Raw genomic sequence first — 19179 nt, forward strand, 5'->3', positions numbered from 1 at the left:
GAGATCCCTGCCCCAGAGAGGGGATCTGCTCCGGGAGCGCTCCCTGCCAGTGGACTTCATGCCCTGCAAAGAGAGCTGTGAAGAGTTCCTGTCCTTTTCTCCTGAAAGGATCAGAGCAGTGGGGAACCCCTACAAGTTCTGGGACAGGACAGTTTGGGGCCTCCAAAAGGCTCTTTTGGAGGGCTCCTAAGACCAAAAGGCCAGAGGTGCACAAAAGGGATGGATGCAGGTGGGATGCTTTGAGAGGGAGCAGCGTTGTGGCTGTGAAGAAAGGTGGGGTGTGTGAGGGACAAAAGAGAAATGCTGAGATGCCAGAAAGAAATCCACTATTCCTCTGATGCCCTGACCCACGACCCCAAAGTTACCTTAGTCCTCCCAGTCAGAGCCTGGGGTCCAACAGAAGCCGCCTGCTTGCTGCTGGCCGCACGCTGACTGAGGGAGGAAGGGGCATGTGATGGTGCCAGGGAGGAAGGCGGCCTTTGTGCAGTTCTCAGCTCAGAGCACCTGGAGAAAAAAAAAGAGTGATCTCAGTTTAGGGCTGTTGTTGCAACCTCCTCTGGGGTTCAGTCGTTTTCTCAGAGAGGTTTCTATGACAGAGAGAAGACTTAACCAAGGACACTAATGGGAAACTCAGCTGGGGTCTTCCCACCAGCTTTGCCTCTGTCCCAACTGTCCTACTTAGAACAGCTTGGACCAATTCATCACTGGATGGGTGTAACCCAAACCTGTGTATTCTATAGCCTTCCATGCCATTTCCCAGAAACTGTTATCAATAGAGCACTAATGGGAAACTTAGCTAGGGTCTTCCCACCAGCTTTACCTCTGTCCCAACAAAAACCTCATCTCTATACCTCCTACAGCTTCCATTTCATAAATTCACAGATTTGTTTGGGTTGCAAAGGACCTTTAACTTTATCTTGTTCCACCCCACTGTTGTGGGCAGGAACACCCTGCACTATGCAAGGTTTCTCCAAGCCCTGTCCAACCTGGCCTTGAACACTTCCAGGGATGGGGCACCCACAGATGCTCTGGCAACCTGTGCCGGTGTCTCAGCACCCTTACAGCAAAGAATTCCTTCCTAATATCTAATGTAAACCTGCCCTCTGTTAGCTGAAAACTGGTAGCCTTCATCCTGTCACTACATTCCCTGACAAATGGTGCCTCCCCATCTTTTCTGGAGGCCCTCTTTAGGTCCTCTTATCTACCAGAGTCAGCATCAGAGATCAGACAAGTAGCAGATTACATCCGGGCCGCAGCCTGAAGCCCAGCAAAGGACAGACATGGAGTAGTTCAGATTTGACAGCACTGAATGATGCAGGTAGTAATTTCATTTGATGAGAAAAACACTCAGGAAGGTGAGAGGCACAACTGCAAATGAGGAGAAGGAAGTGTGTTCTGAACATATTTGAATCCTGGTTATTACCTGGCATAGAACAGCAGGTAGGCTTGCTGCCTGAGAACTGTGTCAATGGAACGCAGCTTCACAGACTCATCGTCCATCCGGTACCACAATCCATTGCTGGCCTGTAAAAAAAAGGCAAGAATCTCTGCATGGTTTCTCTCCAAAAACACAGGTAGAAAACTGCCAAACCAAGAGCATGTCAAAACAAATGTAGCCCAGCCGCTCAGGAGGCCTTCTGCCCCAAAACTTTGGCTGTCAGTAACACTGACAGGAAAGTTTCTCTTCCCCAGCACACATTTTTGCCCATTGGGAAGGAAGTTGCTCTTTACCTTTGTGTAGCAGAAATAGTGTCCTCCATGACAGCTGACACCACTGTGCACCAGGACAGCATATAAGGAGTAGAGGAGTGGTTCTCCATCCGCCTGAGACATGTATGGGCGAAGATCCAAGTCCTCCGGATACTCTACAACCTATGGAGAGACCGAGAGGGCTCAGAAATGATCCTGGTCTGGGACATGAAATAGCCTCCCAAGTACAGGGGCCAGTCCAGGTGTATCAATACATCTCTGGGGGTCCTGAACACTTGGTTTTCCATAAAGTGACATGTAACGGTTTGGGTGGCAGGAAACCGTTCTCAGTCAAAGCAGCCCTATCAGAGCAGACTGCTTGCCTGTCTTCCCACAGGAACTTTCCACTCCCCAGAAGGGACCACCAAAAACTCAACACAAGCAGCTTGTGACAAGCATACTGCTTTAGGAAATCTGCCTCTTGAAGAGAAAGCTGCACACCAATAGTGTACACACCTTGCTGATCTTCCCACCGGTGAAGCAGTCAAACCTTTTCAGACACACTGTGAGAACCTTGGGTGCACAGTGGACAGTGAACCTCTTGGCGGCGGCAACATTCTTCTCACACCTTGAAACCAAGCACAGAGCACACTGCTGAAATGCACCCCATCTTCCACCAAGGCAGCCAGACAACCTTTCTTATCTCGCGCATCCTTATGCTATTTTAAGGCCATTCAGTGCCATATTAAAAAAAAAAAACCACAAAAAAACCAAAAAACCAAACTAACAAACAAACAAACAAACAAAAAAACAACCCCCCCCCAAAAAACAGACAAACAAAACTGTGTCTCATTAGTGTGCAGTAAACTTCCATGAGAAGACGACTTCTGCTCGATTACTTGTAGTCCCCTCACACAGAGTCTAGTGTTAGTATGTTCTAAGTAATCATCTTACTTGCTGCATTTAAAGCAGTTTTCACCATCCAGGTGCTCAGGTGTTACAAAGTCCTCCAGAGCTGCAGTGAGGGATGAGGCTGCCTGGAGAATTGAGAAATGAGTGCACTGAGCTGCAGGCAATGCCCTCGCCCAAACATTTTCCAGGAGCCGATAAGAAAACCCCTGTGGTTGATGCTGAGGAGACCCACCAGGAATCTGCAAGCTGTATCCAGAAGGAGCCAGAAAGAGAGTGTGGTGCTGAACATTTGCCCTGTCCCAGAGGTTCTCAGGGGCAATCAAGACCTCCCTCTCTGTACCGCCTCCCATTCAGCTACTGATGCTATGTAGGGTCATCAGTAGTGAAACCAATCCAAGCCATCAGCCTGGAAGCCAGACAGGGGTTGAAGGAGGGCAAAGGGAAGAAGGATGAGAATATGTCAAGGGTGCAGAGAGCATAATGGGTGCTTGTCCAGCTTAAAGCCAGCACCTACAGAGAGACGAGTGCCATGGCCTCTGCAGGAGGACAACAGCCATTCCCCTTCCCATCCACGACCAAGACCTCTTGTGTTCCCAGTATATGCTTTCAGGACAAATGTGTTGACTCTAAAAGCCTTGCGATGTCTTGAAGCACAAGTGCAAAACCTCTTACTTTGATATCCAAAGGGACATCCAGGAAGGCCTCATAGGAATCAGAAACGGCTTTGCAGCTGAAGCAGGTGACTGGAAGGAAAAATCAAAATGCCGAGGAATGGTGAGTTGAATGATGGTACTGCTTTGTGCTCCTTGTACCTGTCCTGCTAGTCCCAGGAGCAGCTGTTGAGCACAGAAGGGCAGACAGAAGGGCACAGGCAATGACAAGGAGAGCAATAGTTGTAGAAACATACCTCTGGATCTCAGAAAGCCTCCAAATATTTGATGGACAATGGTAGTAGATTGAGAAGATATGTCCAAGCTGGAAACAAGTAGTAAGACAGAGCATTACTTCCTCCGAGAGTTTTGCTTTGCCTGAAAGCCCTGGCTGTAGGTTTTCCTTGATGAGACCACATCAAGGGGTCCAAAGGGCTCACAACTTTGTAAAGGTAACTTGCTTGTGCTTACTCGTTGCTTGCACTCAGACAAGCTCTCTGCATGGCATCGAGAGTACAGCATAAGAAGTCATGGGCATCTTCCTCCCTGCCAAGCTGAAAATGTTCTCCTATGACTAAGAAACAGGAAGTTAGTAGTTATCTCATAGAGGAAGGGAAGAAAAGCTGTCAAAGAACCTGAAATGACCTACATCTGAGACCCCTGAGAACAGGCAAAGGCAGGATGGCACTGGCTGAGGAATGCAGGACCTTGTTAACGTGGGCTTCCATGATGCACATCATGCAGAAGCCTTGTTGGCGACCTGAGGAGGGAGGGAGAGAAGGTCCTCCGGTTAGCCAAATATCCGTAGTGGTGGAATCCTCCTCTTCTTCCACTCCCACTCCAGTGCAATATGCCACTCCTCCCAGTGTTTCAACAAGCACGGGACATTTTAGCGCATAGGAAATGTTCTTCAGAGGAATGCTAAACTGAGGTTTTAACTTGCAGGAAGAGAGAGCCAGAGCTAGAAAGATGTGCCTTCATGAAGAATAAGACAGCTGGATAGGACAGGGGGCTCCTGAGTGTACAAAGAACACAAGTTCATGGGGCTGACAAAGGGCTGCTGTTCTCCTCAATCAAATTTCAGGTTCTGGGAATGCTTGGGATTTGCTTAACAGATTTATAAGGAGAGGTCCCTAGAAGTACTCACAGGCCCGGCTGTGCTCCCGGGAGAGCAGAGAGTTGGCCAGCGGCGGGGTGTATGTCAGGCATTGCAGGACAGCATTGAGGAAGCACGTGTTGCCCGCATTGCAGAGTCCTGCTCCAGCACTCTGTCTTTGCTGCCAGACCATGCAAATCTTCTCCGGGGGAAAGAGGATCCTTTGTGGCGGAGTCATTCCCTCGGCAATGACTGCAGGGAAATTCCATTGGAAAAGAGATGAAACGAGGCGCAAAGGCATATTTAAACAGTGAGGTCTCTACAGGAGCACTCAGGACCATCTGCTCTAACTTCCAACCCAACGACATCGGGGGAAGCTTAAACGCTGCCATTTCAATTGACTGTTTTGGAAAAATCCATTCCCCTGTTTACTTTGCTGAGAGTCCAACAAACCCACAATCTGATTTCTGGGCCTCAGGCTACCTTCCTTTCTCAGTAGAGTTGTAGACTGGATGATCGGTGAAGCCATCCCTTTTCCTGATTGTAACTTGTTGAAAACAAGTAACTACTGAGCACAGAAGGTAACCCAAAGGATGTCAGACCTCTCTACGAGCAATGGCAGCTTTCAAAGTCTTGTAGCTAGTGGCAGAGGAGTGACAAAAGGTGTTTTCCTGGGTCTAATTGTAAACACAGGGGTCAGTTTGTCTGCTCTCAGGAAACATCCCAGAGATCCCTCTAGGTTGTGAGCACATCATTCTGGGATTTGACCACCAGCCATGTCAGTTGTCTGTGGCAGGTCACCAAGTCCAAACCTGCCGGTGAAGCTATTACTCACAGGAGTCATTCCCTGCTGTGGCCATTTCCTCTCTCCGGAAGAGAGTGCAACGCTTTAGATGACCAAGGATGTCAGGACTTTCTCCGGAAAGAGAACAGCACCAATCCTGTCACCTAATTGCAAAGAAATTACTGTAGCTCACCGAAAGTGTAAAACCTCCAAATAAACGCAGAACGGCGTTTATTTACAAGCACCAAGTTACAAGCACCAAGTCTTTCAGTGGTGCTTGTAACTGCTGCTGAGCTGCAGCGCATGCCCTTATGCTCAGTCACAGGGCACCAATTCACAGCAGGTTCAAATGTATGCTACCTTCTCCGAAGAGGCCCTGCTGCTCTCCTGTCACTGCTTCAGCAACAGAGCCCTCTGGCTTTCCCACCTCCTAGGAGTGACCATCTTTCAGCCACTACTTTAACTGCTGCCTTTGCTGCTCTCCTTTTTCCGTCTCCCTCCCTCCCACAGCAATCAAGGTGGGCTGAGCCCATCCCCTCAGACTACAGTCACCTCCCTGCTTACCTATCCTAGGCTATGGAAAAAAACCAAGAAGCAGCAAACTGGAATTCTAGCCTAGGCCATACCTGGCCAGCCTATAAAAGTTGTTCCAGCTCAGCCTACAGCTAGGAAGGTATAAATCAGCCTCTACTTTTATCCCCTATACCCTGCTCTATGATCTGTGCCAAAAGTCAAAGCATTACCTTTGAAAGAGGATGAAAGTTGAGGAGAAATGGTCAGTAAACAATAAACCGTCCAAAAAAGGCAGTCGCACGAGTAGCAAAGGAAGGAGCTGAGTTATCCCGAAGGCCAACTCTGTCCAACTGATTTTCGTTGGCGCGCTCCTCAGGATACCAAGCGTTGGGCAGGCGAGGTCATAATCACCGGATGGGTGCCACATCTCTGCCCCTTTGTGACATGGGGTCACATGGAACCACATGGAACCACATGGAACTACGTGGTTCTTGGGCACAGGAACCCACATGGCACCTCCGCCAGGTGGAAGCTGCAGCCCGGTCACTATACAAAAAAATAAAATAAGTATATAAAATATGTGCAAAAATACAATCATATATTGTAAAATGTTCACCAGTTACTTACCATCACAGAGAAATAATCCTTGTGTGTAATATTGTTGTGGTAAAACAAATAAACCAACACAGAAAATGTGTGGAAGTATCGGGAGAAATTCTTGAGAATCATGAACTTACATTTCACTGAACCAGATAACAGCTAGGTGTCTCCCATAGTCCCCAGTCCCACATATTATTTCTGGTATTACACACAAGGGTTGTTTCTCTGTGATGGTAAGTATGCAGCAATGCTTTTAGCAGGGAACTGCAGCTGTTCTAAATCTGAGAGGATGAGTTTTGTAGTAGGGTAAAATTTTGATGAATCAGAGAATTTTTTGTGATTAGAGGAGAGGTTTTTCCTGGTTTTGTGCTCTGGATGATAAGTAGTGGATTTCAGGCTGGTTCTTGTTTCAACTGGACAAATAAATACTCTATTATAATTTTACCATTTGTCAGAATGGAGAGACACAAAGAAGAGTGTACATTTAAGCATTGAGGAAAATTATCTGAAATTTCTCAGTATGTGTAGATTGATAAAAAATAAAATGTTGAATTTTCTGATATTTAAAAAAAAATCTTGTCTACCTATATCACTCATAGATAGTGTGCTGTGGAAATAAACCCCATGGGTTAGTGAAAAAGAACAAGTACATCGTGCCCCAGGCTGCTCAGTGAAGTGGAAATGCTGAAAATTGTTCTCTGTCATCCCCTATGGAAGAATGGGATTGCAGTTACATAACCTGCACTGCATTTTCCAAGAGGTCAAAAATAAAGATGGGATATAGTTGGTATAAACAAGGAACAAGAAAAGAGATGCCTGGTAACTCCAGAGAATTGTCTTGGTTATATCTACTAACTGAAACGTTAAGAATAAAATACTGCCTGACCAAAAATTCCTCCATTTTCTTCTCAAAGGTGGAGTTAAGTAAATTCAGCTTTTGTCAGAAACGGTTATTTTCAGTTATGTTCTTCAGAAAAGTCAACTTTTTTTTCTATTTTACTGTTTTGAGACAGTGTGACAGTGAGTCACACAACATCCAGGTACCTATTTTCGAAGATATTTTTATAAGTGAATCGCTGTGTGATAACATCTAGATACAATATCTAGCCCAGGAAATCTCAAGACAAAGTGAAATTGTTTAGCAGAATACCGGTGGGAACTACGTACTTCTAATAAAAAATATTTTTCTTTAGAATACTATTTTTTTTAGGGAAAAAACCCCCTGATAATTGCAATTGAATTGTTGCTTTCTGTGGATACTCTCCACCCTATTTCAATTAAACATTGATCCCTCTGAAGTGGGAAATTGGCTATACTCTAATTCAGACTTCTTACTTTTTTAATCTCTCCTCCAGAAACAAAAATTGTCTAATTATTATCTATCAGATACAAAAACCCAAACATCTCCTGACTTGATGTGCCAACCATGATCCTACTCTGAGAAACACTTCCAGAGCAACTCTTCTAAAGCAGCTGATGAGCTCTGTACACAGCTTAGGCAGGAGAAGCTTTCCCAGGTTGTAGCTGCTGGTAACAGCTGAAAGGCCAAGGTAGTGACCAGAATTCCTGAGGTACAGACAAGAGCCTGTTGTGCTCCTGTGTGAAGAGGTACTCAGCTCTTCAGACTTCACCTCACCAACCCGCAACCTGGTTGGTGACAAGAAACATAAATGATTTTCCCCACACCCTCTAAGGGACAGATCAACTGCATTTGCTTCTGGTCTATACCAGTGGTGGGAGTTATGATCTCTGCTGACTGTAACTTTAGCTCCCTTTCATTATTGAAGTGTGGTGTGATTTGCATGGAGCTCAGATGTCCTCAGGCACAGCTCCATCTCTCAGAGGGACCAGACAAGGGGCAGGGCCAAGAGCAGCTTCATCGTTTTGATGTTCATGTATCTCTGTGTATCCACCTGACCCCAAAGGCCACTGAAAAGAGTCTGGCATCACTGAAGCACTCTAGTCTGACCAAAATCACATAGTCTTTTTTATTTTCCTGAGATACTTAGGGGAATTTCTCAGCACTGCCTTCTGTGAAAGCAGCACAGTTTGGAACAATGGAAAAATGCCTTCAAGTAATTTCTGACTCTTGCTGCCATCACTGTTAGTGGCTGGTCTCAATTAAAATGTGTATCTTACACAAGCAAAGATATGATACAAAAACATCACTGCCAGTATTTTTAAGATGAGCAAAACAATGTATTTTTCTTTGTCTTATGCTTGGAAATGATGGAGTCATGTTGGCTATGGTTTTCACAAAAAAAATTAACTGGGATCAGATAAGCAGATAAGAAAGTTTATTGCAGAAGTTTTCTGCTACGCAACATGATAAGTGATGAAAAAAAGGCTTTTTAAAGAAGGTATGAGGTGCTGTAGGCTCCCAGGTATCAGGAAGGCATCTTCATTTGTAACATAGTAGTAAAAAATCAAAATGTTATTTAAATCTGATAATGTTGCAAGGGAGTGATTTCTTACCTAAGCCGATTTTACAGGAGTGATCTGGGGATCCTTGCCCTGATACTGGCACCAAGAAGGACCACTTACACTTGGAAGGCAGCTTGATGTGGTTCATGATGCAAGATAAGAGAGATGCAACCTATATTCATAATTTTGCTCTGAGATTTTACACCTGGATCCTGAAGTGTCTATCACCAGTGCTTCATGGTGTCATTTGCCCATTCAGTGCATGTCAGCAGGCGGATTGTAGCTGATTTCCTAGAAGAAGTTGTTGACAACTGGCCATAGCGACTCTCCAACACAGCTGAGGTGTGATTCATGCCAGAGTCAGAAGTCTGGAAGTGGCTCCTTCTCTGAGACAGGATGTTGTCTACAGCCATATTTCTCTGTGAACTATTAATTTGTTTTCTGAACACAATCACTCCCCTAATTTTTCCAGCTTTGCTTTTGTAGGGAGTGTTCTAGGAAAATAACTTTTCAACAGGGATACATTCAAAACCCCGTTGTTTTAAACAGACAAAAAGACTGAATGGTGGTGGTACATAAGGGAGGTACTGAAATCACACAACTTTTTTTTGCACCTATCAGGTCACTCATGGTGATAGCAGTTACTGGAGGGTAAGGAAAGAATAGATCTCAAAGTGCTAATACTCTATCTCTGCCAATAGGTACGGACGAGATGTTTGTCTAATCTCCTCCTAAAGGCTGGTGATGGTGATGATTGTCCAGTGCACACAGGCTCTGTGTTCCTTTGCTTAATTGCTTCAGGAATACAAGTGTTCCTTTGTGTTTTATCTGACAGTGAAAGCACATACCTTTTTTACCTATTTGCTGAAGAGGAGGAGGACTGTTAGCTCTTCTCTTTCTGAGAGTCTTTTCTGATCTGAAGTGATGCATGTGCCAGATCTCAGGCCTCTCTTCAATAGCCCAACCAACCTAATTTCCTTTAACGTGTTCCCAAAACTCATGTTTTCTTGGACAACTGTCTGCTGCTTATCTTGCTGTTGTCTTCTTTTGGAATACATACAACAATCCAGCAACTGAAAATAAATTGGGTGGTCTGCAATGCCTCCATTCTAACTTTTATAAAATAGCCTATTAGTGACCTTTTTCAATGGTTTAGAACAAGAATTTTGAATTTTTAGACTTAACCACTCCCCAGTTCTGAGATTGCTTTGGCCAGATTTCTTTTGTTTTGTTGTTTTTGGTTTGGTTTTTGTTTGTTTGTTTGTTTGGGTTTTTAATCCTAGTTTGTCAGATTTACATGGTTTTAAAAAAAACCAAAAAACTCTTGAAGGATCTTTAATTTGCTCCTAATATTTCTAGTCTGAAATATTACCCTTTTGTCACTGGTATTAGACAGACGGTTTTACTGAATCTTTTTAGTGAATATTGATACAAAGAAGGCAGTAAGAACTTTGGCTTTCTCAGTTTGGCTTTCTCAGTCTCATTTGGCAATAGTCTTCCTTCCTGCTGAATATCTGGCCAGTGCTAATACTGGTCTTCTTTCTGCTTCCAGAACAAATTTCTTCAGATCTCTTGTTAACTGTATCTCTTCTAGTGACTTGCCCTTTCTGGATTTTACCATGTATGCTTATTTATACCCGTCCTCAGCAACCTGTCTTAGTTACCACTTCCTGCATATGTGCTTTTTGTATTTGACCTTGGTGGAAGGCTCCTCTGCTCCTGCATCCTGCCTGTGTAACGGGGACTTTGGTTCTGCTCTCACTTCTTCAGCAGACTAGTACCTCTTCATAACTTTATCCTCTTACAGTGGTTTCATTAGCTTTAGTGCCTGACCTTTCTTAAACTCTTTGTTCTTGGATCCAATGCTTTCTTTTTTCTTTCTTTCTTTATTTTCTACTCCTGTTTCTTTTTCTTTTCCAAAAATTACTGTTTCATTATATTTCACTCAGTCTTGTCTTGGTTTTCTTCTACTCCTGTTAGGACACAAACCAAAAAAAGTCTCCTAACCAGATACAGTTTTTTCTATTATGACAAAAACTTCACACATTTTCCAAGTACTCTTTGGATAGTTTATATTTTATTGTATTTTCTGACAAATGTTCTTTTCAGATCTCTCGTATTACATTTAACACCTGTATAATAGTGGAGCAAAGAAAGTATCAGGCTCACAAGAAGAAACATCTGTTATATTTGGCAGCCATGATATACAGTGGAAATGTGAGCACTTTCTTATGAGCAATGCCACAAATTCTGACAAATCAGCTGGAAGTATCAGCCCTTTTTAATCAGGTATTGCAGAAAAATATTGGACTCCCTGAAATACAGAGGATGGAAAAAGGGAAACTAAACAGTGACACTGTACATGTATACTGAGTAGTTATGGGGAAGTTCTGAACAAAGGGCATGAATTTGTCTGCTGTCACATGCCAGCTATTAAATCCTGGTGCATCACAGGCCTAAAATTAGAAAAGAAAATAATTTTGCAATGCTTTTTTAGTAGGTCATGTGTTTGTTTCATTTGTTGACTGACACAGTAGCCCCAACTGACACAGTTAGTGGTGTGTGACAGCTGCTGGTTTCTAGTCTTACAGGTAATTGTGTTTAGACATCACCACAGCTTTCAGTTCATGCATGAGTTCACCTCAGCATCTCACATGGTTTGCTTTTAAGGTTTAAATGTCATAAAACCTAACCATAGAGAGGATTTTTTTTTTTATTAAGAGTAAATTTGAGGGGAAAAAAACCCCACATAATTTAGAGGGAGATATGTGACTAGGAAATAATACTTTTCAAGAATTTGTGTTAAAATTGATAAAAAATCTTAGAGTCATCAAAACATTCTATTTGAACTCAGTCACATCTAATCTCAGTCTAGAAAGTATTGAGCAATCATCACAACCACAAGATTTTCCAACAGTTACTGCAAAGTCCAAAGTTGGCTAAGTTTATACACATATACAACCCCCAAGTTAGCAGAATGTTTTTGATTTTTAATTCCAAATTTTCTTTTTTTTCCCCTTTTTTTGTTTTGTTTTGTTTGTGTTTGTTTTTTTTTGTTTATTTGTTTCAGTTTTCTTTTCCCACACTCAGATGTAGTCAGCCTTCACTCCAGCTTTTCAAAACATTCTGTGAGGGTAGGAGGAAATAAAATGTAAGTTGCGAGTTATGTGTGGAACACTTTCAAGGTGCCTAAAGAGGGAGAGACAGTCTGAAGAACATGGCCTGACCCTTCATATTCAAGAGCCAGCCTATGACCTTTTCACTATTCTATTTATCCTATCTCAAGTGGGCAAGAAATCTGCTGAGAAAATTATTTTTCTCATTCCAGAACAGCCTAACTCAATTTTAGTGACTGTCTCTAGTTGTATTCCTGGTTCAGCAGCCGATATTTGTATTTATTTAATTCCTTTCACAGTGGAGGGCTATGATTGTTTTTAAAGGCGATTAGACCTTGAATACTTAAGTATTAGAGGTTAGTTTCTTTCCAGGTAAGGTACAAAAAAGAAGCTATCTGGCATTGCTTTTAAATTAAATTACATAAAATACATATAAGGTACTGTAGAAGTATTTGCTTTTATCTCCTCAGTTACATTTAAATATTTATGCACATGCATCTGTTTAAGTGGAACCTGACAGAAGTGTCAACAGCAGTTTTCCACAGCCAGAGCAGAAATACAGTATTTTTAAGGGAAGTACCTATGAAGGAAAAATAAGTTAATTTCATATGAAGGAAAAACAAGTTAAATTAAAGGGGATTTTCAGAAGTACCTCATAGGAATCAGGAACACAATGTTCATATGTAGCTGCTAAGAAAACTTTCCTTATTACAGATGAGGCCACCAAAATCTTTAATGGTTTTTACCCAGATTAATTTTCTCATGAGCTAGGAACTGTAAGTTCAATTAAAGAAAAAGTGTCATTCAACATTGCTTCTATTTTATTATGATGTTTTGCACTATCTGATATTTTGCTGGAAAGGTCCCAGGTCATGGAAAAAAAAAATTAAAGGATTGTAAATAAGAATGTAATCATGCTATGTGATGAAGAGAAAAAAAAAGGAAAAAATGAAAAACAACCACCACAAAGAAAACAGAAGACAAATAACAAATGATCTTTCTTTTCTTAATTTCCTTTTTTTTTTTTTAAAGGAAGATGAAATTGTGTTAATTAATTTTGAGTGCTTTGATGAGGCGTCTCTTCTGATTGACAGGAAGGATCAGTATGAAAAAGTCTCAATTTCAAGTTTTTGAAGTTTTTTTTCCCTCAAGTCTATTGAGGTCGTGAAGCAACATTTTGTTTTACAATCCTAATTTATAACAAAATCATGTGGTCATAGAGTAATGGGCTCTGACAATCTGCTCAAAGCAAGACTGTCTTCAAAGCCAGCTGAGGTTGTTTCAGTGCTTTGTCCAGATGAATACTGACTATTGTCAAGGATGGAGATTGCACAGCCTCCTGGGGAACCTGCCCATGCCCAGCCAATCTTTGTGTAAAAATTGTTCTAGTTTTCCTTGTTGCAAGGTGCAACTATTGCCCTTTGCCTTGCTGTGCACCTGAGAGAAGAATCAGTCTCACTCATCACTGTAACCACCCATTTGGGCGCTGGAGACAACAGTGAGGCTCCTCCTTGTCCCTTTCCTCTTTGGGCAATGCAAGCCCAGCTCCTCTGGCCTCTCCTGGACTGGCATGTCCTCATTGCAGTGGATGTTCACTTGGGTCACTATAGTTTCTCATTGTCTATCTTGCACTGAGGACTTGAAAAGAGAGCTCTGGCAGGGCTGTAAAGCTGAGCTGGTGGGAATATTGGTCTACCTATTTACCAGGTATGGGATCACAAGTACAGTCCTCATGCAGGGGGGTTACAGTGCAAAACTCAGATCAGGTTCTTTTAAGCTTATAGGTTTCTGCATTTGGAATCAAGATGTTGTCTGCAGAGCTGTGTTTTCTGTATAGGTTCTAAGCAAAATCTTACACTTTTCATTCGATTCTATAAAACACGTTAAATTTTGTAGCTTCATTTCAGTGCATATTTGTTTCCATTGACGGACTTTGATGAGGAATATTCAGATAGTTTGAACCTACATAAGCCAAAACAGATACTGGTTTTCGTACAAATGTATTCTTATAGTCAGTATCTACAAAGCAACCCACAATGAAACCACAGATTTCACTGTTTACATTAAAAGGGAGTCAATCACCCATGAAAACTGAAAGTTATTCAAGGTTTTTTATTGAATTGCAACCTCTCAGCCACCAGAGATCGTCGTGTCAACAGGTTACTCTTTGTCTATCCTAATGTAAGTTCAACGATAAACACTGTAGTGTATGGATGGGAAAACTGGACATGTATTCCAGAAAAGGAATATTAAAGTGTCTGGACAAGACCACATGCCCCTCTAGATGTTCTCTGGATGATGTGAGAGATTTACATTGGAAATATGGAAATAAAGCTTATTGAAATCAGTATAATAATTTAGATTAAATTATTAATATTATACCATTAACCATCCATTGAAATCAAGATTTATTCTTTCTTTTAGTTATTCTTCAACCTGCAGGTCTTTCTAGGCCTTCTTTTCTTGGTGGCACTTACTAGCAGAAGTACCAAAACAGTTGCAGAAAGATATTTTCTTATATTTTGACTTAGACAAAGTAGGAAACACTGAAAATATTGTAAGGTTCAAATATCTAATGAAATTTCCAAGTTGGCTGACCAAAGAGCTGTGTTGATCATAAAGCCTGAATCACTAAACAGAGTGTGATTTTTACTCATTGTTATTAACAAATTGCAGTCTTGTTAAACAATCATTGACCTGTTTAGTTGACACAGCTAGAGATTTTAAGTGGTGCTTGTTGTGGCAGTTGCACCTCTATGGTTATGAAACTGTTTGTGACTTGCTCTGCTTGACTGTTTGTTGTTCATTGCTTGAGCTGGGTGATTTTTTACTGGACCCACGCTGGTACAGTTTGGTCTTTTTGACTGAATGACTGAAACCCTGAGATTTATGGACAGCAGTTAAAATTGTAGTAAAAGTTGTCTGAGGCACAGTAGGCTGTCTTTAAACTGATGAAAGGTTTTGAATGTATTAATCTTTAACTGGGACCCCATAAATCACAGACAAATAAGGCCTGTGATTAGAAACCTTCCAGTTCTGATATTCCAGAGAACATCTGGGAACACCACCAGGACCAGAACTCACCTCTACTTATCTGATCTGCAACGGCCGTGCTACAGCTTAATGGAAATAATTTGTGCTTCCATTTTAGCTATCCTGGAGAGATGGATTGGAGCACTTCACTCTGCAGGAGTGAGCCAGCACCAGATGCGAAGGTCCATGTGCTTGTCTAGATGGTGTGCTTTGATGTTTGCCAGATGCTTTGAAATCATCCTCACTCGTAGTCAGGTTCAGGTAAAAGCAAGTAAAAGCATTTTATTTACAAAATTCAAACATAACCAACGTGGTTACAGAGGTTATAAACAAGATCACTAGAAATAAAAGTAAACCTTCTTCTTTTCCAGGGCTTCCCTTGAAGTCTGGTAGCTACTAGCAGGCTGTTTAGTCAATCACCAAGCCTCTGGCACACTTTGCAGTCTTTATAGCTGAAAGTGCAGTTTCAAGGGGGAACAGGACATTTTATACCCAGTGTTTTCTTGGGTTAATCAAGGATTCATTCAGACTTATATCCTTTGCTCTTCAAACTCTTTTTCTTCTCAAGTAAAAACACAATAATTTTCTCAATCAGGAGACATGTTTGATGTACTTATGCCAGGATTCTTAGCTATTCTTGTGCTTAATTAAACAACTAATAAATCATCTACCTTTATAATCCATCGACTTTTCTTTGTGGCCAGTGGATATTAATAAGCTATTCACAGCATTTCAGACATAGTTCTTTATAAAGAACATGTAATTTAACAACCGTACTTACATAAAACCCTAGTTTTTACTCTATGTTCTCCTAAATTAACGATGAAATAAATACAAATATTAAAGTATGTGTCTGTTGTCATTTATGGTTGTGGAAGGGACTGGCTAATGAAAGCCAAATTATTGTGTGTTTTTTAGTGTCTTCATTACTCAATCATTTGCACTTTAACTATTCTTTTGAAATTGTATGCACTTTGTTTTTTCAAACTACGTACAGAAGAGACCTTAAACAAACTGGTGCCTTTCATAATACCCCCCACAGCATTTAAAATGCAGTGATTAATCTGATGGATAATTTAAATTGACTTAAGTAAACGGAGATTTCCAGTAAAAATGGAAACATAATGGAAATGGGAAAGCTCCAGCAGCAGCCTAGAGTTTTCCAAAAAGGAAGAATACATCTTCATTTGTTTTCACCTGTAGGGTATCACCTCCTGGGAATATCAGGAGATGTAACAGTAGAAAAGTTATGGATCAGACCTGTCTCCTAACTTTCTCACATCATCAAAATTTGGAGTCAAAATATGACTGCGCAGTGAATTTGTTTGGAGTGTTGACCTCTGTCTTTCCTGTATGGAGATGAAAGATTTATTTTAAAATTCTGGGTTTTATTTTTGTTTTGTTTTTATAACTTATGTAACTATAAATGGCTGAACACTAAGACTGTTAAGAGTATAACTTCTGGACACAAGAGGACCATTTGCAGTTTGCTGTCAGTCTCCAACTCACTTCATACTTGAGGTTTGACCCTTGGTGTTACTGAAAGGCAGGACACAGACCTGCTATTCATCATCAGTGCCCTCCCCACTGTGCTGCAAATGGACACTGCTCAGGACTCATCTCTTGAATGAGAACGTCTTCTTAACCCACCCTATAATGTGTTAATCCAGTCAAAAAAGTCAGCCCATGCTCTGTCAATTTTTCATCCAACATCAGAGATAATGAATATATTTGATTTTGGTGGCACATTTTGCTGATTTTGCATGTTCCTCTGTTCATCCATCTCCATCAGTAAACCTTTGGGCAACTTCTAGTCTACTTACGCAAAGCGTGACCTAAAAACTCAAAGGTATTGACTATGAAACTTTCTACCTCAGCTCTCTGACAATGCAAAATGACTCATTATTCACTTGAATTACACTGGCATGTAAATACACAGAGAGTGACCAGGGAAACTGGGACCCTGAAGCCTCTTTGGATTCCAGAGTGGCTGCCTGCAGATGTCTGTGTGGTGCTCTCTGGGTGATGTTTGTTGCCAGTGATCTCTGAGCATGAAATGTAAATATAAGCTAGCGTGTATAGCTGAAACTGGAAGTTGTGTTTTATATAAATTTGATAAAAATGCCCTCAAAAATATTCTGTTGATTCTTTCATTTCTTTGTGCAGCACTGGTTGGTGATATCTGGGTTTAGTATTACCCTGAGTGTGTAAGATGATTGTGTTAAATGCTAAACTTGACTGGCTACTCATGCAGCGCTTCCATTGCTGCACATTCTGTGGACAGCATGCTCGGGAATAACAACAGCATATCCATGTAGTCATGAACCAAACCTATAATCACATAGTGCTGCATTAGATTTGAAGTATGTTCTCAGGTATTTTGCTTTGTTCTCTGCAGTCAGGCTCATTTCCATTACCAGGTTCAGTCTTACTTAGGTAGCAGTGGAAAAACAAAGAAAGAAACCTTTTTTCCCTGGCCGTATCAAATGAATATAGAGGGGCAAATTATCAGCAAGGAAAAGACCAGCAAAGACAATTAAGCTAAGAGTTTGATCCAATACACCTAATAGAAACTTGATCCTGGGAAGCGGATAATGTTGATACTGCTTAATGGGAGGAAATTAATAATTTGAATCATATTTTCTCCAAAACCAATGTGGCTCAATAAAGAAAAAAACCTTATTTTATTAAATCAACTGAATTATTTGGAAAGAGTTCAACTGAACAGTACATTATAGTTCAGTTTCAATTGATCGTATTTCAGGGTTAGGCGGGCTGTGTTTCGCTGTGGTCCTTCACACAGCCCAGCCCGTGTTTTTTGATAAACACAATGTCCATTATTTCTGTCCATTATTTCTAAGTTTCCACTAGTGGTCTCTCTTCTCCTTCACCTATGGGACGTGGCTGTGCACCCTAGTGAGAGCTGTTTTCTAGACATACAGGTAAGCCACCCTTTTCCAGCATAGGTCTGGTGTGGGATTGATCACGCAGCTTCAGTGTGCCACCAGCAGGACTGCTCTGCCCCTGTGCCATGGCACTTTGCAGCCTCATGGGTTCATCCCACACTATCTGCATCCCCTGAGCTTCTGCAATGATCACCTCCAGTACCAGTCCAACTAGCAGAGAAAGGTTAAGCCTGTGGAGTATTTTAAAAGCAAATATTGCAGAAAAATTTCAGCTATATGTGCCATCTGTTTGTTCCAGGTAAATATTTCATAAATCAATAAGATGGGAAGTAGGCAGAGGTCTCAAAGTTTTTAAGAACTAGTATATTCAGACTCCACTATCCCATAAGAAATTAAAAATCTGGGGATATTATCATGATTCAGCTTTATGGTTTTTAACACCTATAGCCCTTTCTTGGGTGCTGAGTGACTTCACATTAAAAAGCTATGGTCATATATATTTCTAGATTTTTTAGACACTACCTTGCTAATGAATAACTTGTGATAAGACCAGAAACTGTAGTTGTGGTATTTCTTTACAGGAAGAGTATTCAAACAGCCTATTTCCTTCAGTAAAATAATGATTAAATCCAAGTTATTTTTTAATTTTTGGGAAGAGCATAGTTTTCAGAAATGTCAAGCATCCACCCATACCGTCTTCCAGCATATTAAACACTGTTTCTTAGTTATGTCTAAAAACACATTTTGAGAGGCAGGATCTGCTGCAGAGTATTTCAAAGTGGACTTGAAGTGGAATTTGAAAGGGTTCTCTTTTTGCCATTTTATGAATACTGAAGAATATTCTATTTGATTTTTTCTTTGGAAATACTGGGATTGTTAGGTGTTTTCCTATCTGCCATTAGTTTATTATTTTTAACTAAATGGGGTCCTGTCCAGTTAGATCAGTGATATATGTTGAAGTGAGTCAATGCCCTTCTGAAACATTTTGACACTCAATTTTATTGTCCCTTCTTTACCCTCTTAGAAACTCTAAGGCTTTTTTAGAAATTTTACTGTGAGCTGTCATGCCTTAGTTGAAATGGAAAAAATATCACTTAATGTATTGGAGTGGTTAAACAGTCAAAACCAAAGAACTGTGCACAGTCCAACCAAAAGTCAGGTTTCCTGTCAAATTGCTCAATTGTATTCTCTTTAGTCTATCATGACATCATCATTCAGCAGTTCCCCTGTCATCACACAGTCTTGGAAGAAAGAGAGAACTTGAATTTATATTGCAAAAAATTAGCCTAGTAAAAGGAAGACTTGTTTTTGTTTGGGGAAAAAAATCCCAAACCAAAACCAAACATCTTTCAGAACAGCTTCTATGTGTTGCAAAGACACAAAAGGCCGTCTGGCTCCAAATTTTACTTTTTTTCTGCCACTGGAGAATTCTAAATGGCATGACATTTTTTCTATA

The 19179-nt window shown here is 41.2% G+C and overlaps 1 protein-coding gene across 1 annotated transcript; it reads right to left on the reverse strand.

Annotated features, from left to right (window-relative positions):
• Positions 1-416: 416 nt before the first annotated feature.
• LOC113981642 (ubiquitin carboxyl-terminal hydrolase 42-like) lies at positions 417-6020 on the reverse strand (the record flags this gene model as incomplete). The annotated part of the gene is made up of 12 exons (XM_027709139.1): positions 5875-6020; positions 5183-5295; positions 4399-4599; positions 3901-4011; positions 3723-3843; positions 3509-3576; positions 3274-3344; positions 2644-2726; positions 2206-2317; positions 1732-1872; positions 1424-1524; positions 417-504 (listed from the first exon to the last, which is right to left on the reverse strand). Coding segments are annotated over exons 2-12 (1122 nt in total), but the record flags the coding sequence as incomplete, so codon positions are not given.
• Between the last annotated feature and the right edge of the window lie 13159 nt (positions 6021-19179).

Source organism: Neopelma chrysocephalum, unplaced genomic scaffold (genome assembly GCF_003984885.1).
Source record: "Neopelma chrysocephalum unplaced genomic scaffold, ASM398488v2 Primary Assembly neopelma1_96688, whole genome shotgun sequence".
In the NCBI taxonomy this organism is placed as follows: domain Eukaryota; kingdom Metazoa; phylum Chordata; class Aves; order Passeriformes; family Pipridae; genus Neopelma; species Neopelma chrysocephalum.